Raw genomic sequence first — 2,886 nt, 5'->3', positions numbered from 1 at the left:
ATAAAATTTATTACATAGTTAGGTATCTTATGTGGGACAATGGGGAATTGTTACTTTTAGTTCCTTCTGTGTAGAGTGTAGAGTGTAGACCTTAATACGTATATTATTATGAAAGAAAAATAAAGAATATTTAAAATTAAGAGCATTTTATTTCATAAAAATATATATACCTAGTACATTATGTCTAGCCCGTTACAAGAGTTAAACAATTAATAAATAAACAAATATGTATTTCGTAACATATTATGGACGGTGAATTATGAATTTAAAATTATAACTATGCATTAGACAAATCTTATCATTGACATACAAAAGACTAAATTAAATGATAAAAATAAGTTTAGTAGTGGTTTTTGATGGATTCTACTAATCTCTGGTTGATGACTACGGGAGCTCTGCGAGAGAACTGGAAGTCCATGTGGGTGAAGTGCTCCTCTGGCACCTTGTAGTAGTCTCTCACGTCTGGCAGTTCTCTGTGCAGCCTCTCCACATCCATAGGATGCGCCAGCCAGTCATCCTCGCTCCAGTAAATAGCTACTGGCACCTTAACTTCGGTCATGTTGTATTTCGGTGGCGCTGTCGTCCCGTACACGGCAGTGTTGGTGTCAATACCGTAATCGTATTTCCTGAACTCATCTGATGATAGAGCTTGACCATAATGCTTCATCTGCCTGGTTGACGCTCCAGCGGGCAAGTGGGACAAGATTTCGTGGATCAAATCGACATCCATATTCAATGGATTCAATCCGGAGACGACGAAGTTTACGTTGGAGCACAAGTACTTGCATCCTACTTGTTTCTCGCACATGTCACCTCCGATTGTGTGGATCAGCTCCTTGGGCAATCTGAATTCGCCGTAGCCCAATTGCTTCTGGAGGGTTTCGAAAAAGGGGCTGTTTGGTGCGATCATGCGCACGAAGGGGCTGCGTGCGTTAGTCATGTAAACCATGGGAGCTAAGGCGTACATCATGGCGATCTTCCTGCGGTACTCGGGACGAGTGGAAGCGAGGGCAAAGAATGCAGTTGTGCCTTGGGAGTGGCCGACGTAGAATACTTTATCCTCTTCTGAAGTGCGTAGAACGTAGTCAATCATGGCGGGGAGATCGTGCTGTGCGATTTCGTCAATGCTGAATTTCCAAAAGTCAGCTTGGACTGGGTGCTTGCTGACATGACGGCGGGAGTACCTGCTTCCACGGGCGTTACCGAGCCAGACCTCGAAACCCGCATCGACTAGCATGTAAGCGAGGGATTTTCCTGGGCCCATCAATAGCCAGTCGTCAGCGCTTCCTAACAGACCATGCATCAGGAATACTACGGGACGCTTGAGTACGGTCGTTTCTTCTCTGGGTAAGACACGGATCATTGTAAGGATGTAACCATCGTCGGTTTGCACGGTGTGCTCCTCCACTTGGTATTTGTTCTTCTGGAGAAGTTGAGTGGCGTTCAAATGTTCGTGATCACCTTCAGCGTGGATGGCTGTTTCGTAAGTCTGGTGGAACTTTTGCTTGTCCTCTTCGGTAATGTGCTGCAGGGTTCTGTAGGCGTCGCTGAAGATCCTCTCGATATCATTCTTATTGTTGACGGGCGATTTAGGTCCGACGGCGATGTGGATACCCTTCCAGGCGACAGAATCTCCGTATTTGGGGATTTCTTCACGGATGACTTTGCTGAAGAAGGGCGACGAGAATTCCTTGGAGACGACGCGTGGGGCTGGGTAGTCGCTGTTGTCTTCGTAGATGTATCTTTCTTGGCTGTCGACTGCAGGTCTTCTGAATTGAAGCTCGGTGTCCAAGGGTTGGAAGACCAGGTCCATCTGAGGATAGAACTGGTGGCGGAGGATGTTGGCGCTGCACGCGCCGACGATGGCGAGGAGGAACAAGCAGGCCCTCATTGTGTGTGTCAATGTGACTAATGTTGAGTGTTTACGGCTATTTATACAATAATTTTCGCTGACATAACAGATTTGCCATTGCAGGCAATTTTATATTAATGTTTGATATAATAGATATGTTAGTTTATAATCGGGCTTTGCTTGTTTTTTTAAATATTAGATATAATTAATATTTTAATGTATTAAATAATGTAAATAGATTTCGATTAGTTCGACACAGGGATTTTAAAGGTTTATTTTAGAATCTTTCAAAAAAACTTTAGAAATAATACGTTTTACGTTTATTTATTTTAGAAAGATAAGATTTCTTTCTTATTTCTTATTTATTTTACAGATACCTAAACATATCATAGATATTTTATGTTAAGTATTTTACAAATAATAATAATTCATAATTAATTAATATTTATTTATATATTACTAGGTTTCCGCCCTCGGCTTCGCCCGCGCAGTCAAAGAAAAACCCGCATAGTTCCCGTTCCTGTGGGATTTCAGGGATTGCGTCATTTTCCCGGGATAAAAAGGAGCCTATGTCCTTTCTCGGGTATCAAAATATCTCCATACCAAATTTCATGAAAATTGGTTCAGTGGTTTAGGCGTGATTGAGTAACAGACAGACAGACAGACAGAGTTACTTTCGCATTAAAAAAAAAAATATATTAATAAAGTATGGATGTAACTAGATAGGTATGATAATATTAACTAACTACCTATGTATATTTTTTAATTTCTTTATTTTGTTGCATATTGTAAGGCTTCAATTATTTTTTATGTACTGTATTATTGTATATTATGTTAATGATTTCACGTTATTCGATTAAAATGAATTTTGAAATTGAATTTGAAAATTAAGATATACGCGTTAAAGGCTACATTATATTATGTATATTAAAATAACTAGTTATTGTTTTATGTTATAAGAACTAATATAATTGTTATCCTAGTAAATGTAGGTAACGAAATAAATAACTGAAGACGAGCTTTATATGGTTAAT

At 39.7% G+C, this 2,886-nt stretch overlaps 1 protein-coding gene across 1 annotated transcript; it reads right to left on the bottom strand.

The window, feature by feature from the left end:
* Nucleotides 1-213: 213 nt before the first annotated feature.
* On the bottom strand, nt 214-1,895 carry LOC123699343 (lipase 3-like). Its single transcript, XM_045646271.1, has one exon. It carries the CDS (start codon nt 1,889-1,891, stop codon nt 341-343), a length of 1,551 nt encoding a protein of 516 aa, XP_045502227.1. The 5' UTR covers nt 1,892-1,895; the 3' UTR covers nt 214-340.
* Between the last annotated feature and the right edge of the window lie 991 nt (nt 1,896-2,886).

The sequence above is a fragment of the Colias croceus genome, chromosome 17 (genome assembly GCF_905220415.1).
Source record: "Colias croceus chromosome 17, ilColCroc2.1".
Taxonomy (NCBI): Eukaryota; Metazoa; Arthropoda; class Insecta; order Lepidoptera; family Pieridae; genus Colias; species Colias croceus.
This window is presented reverse-complemented; position numbering and strand designations above follow the sequence as displayed.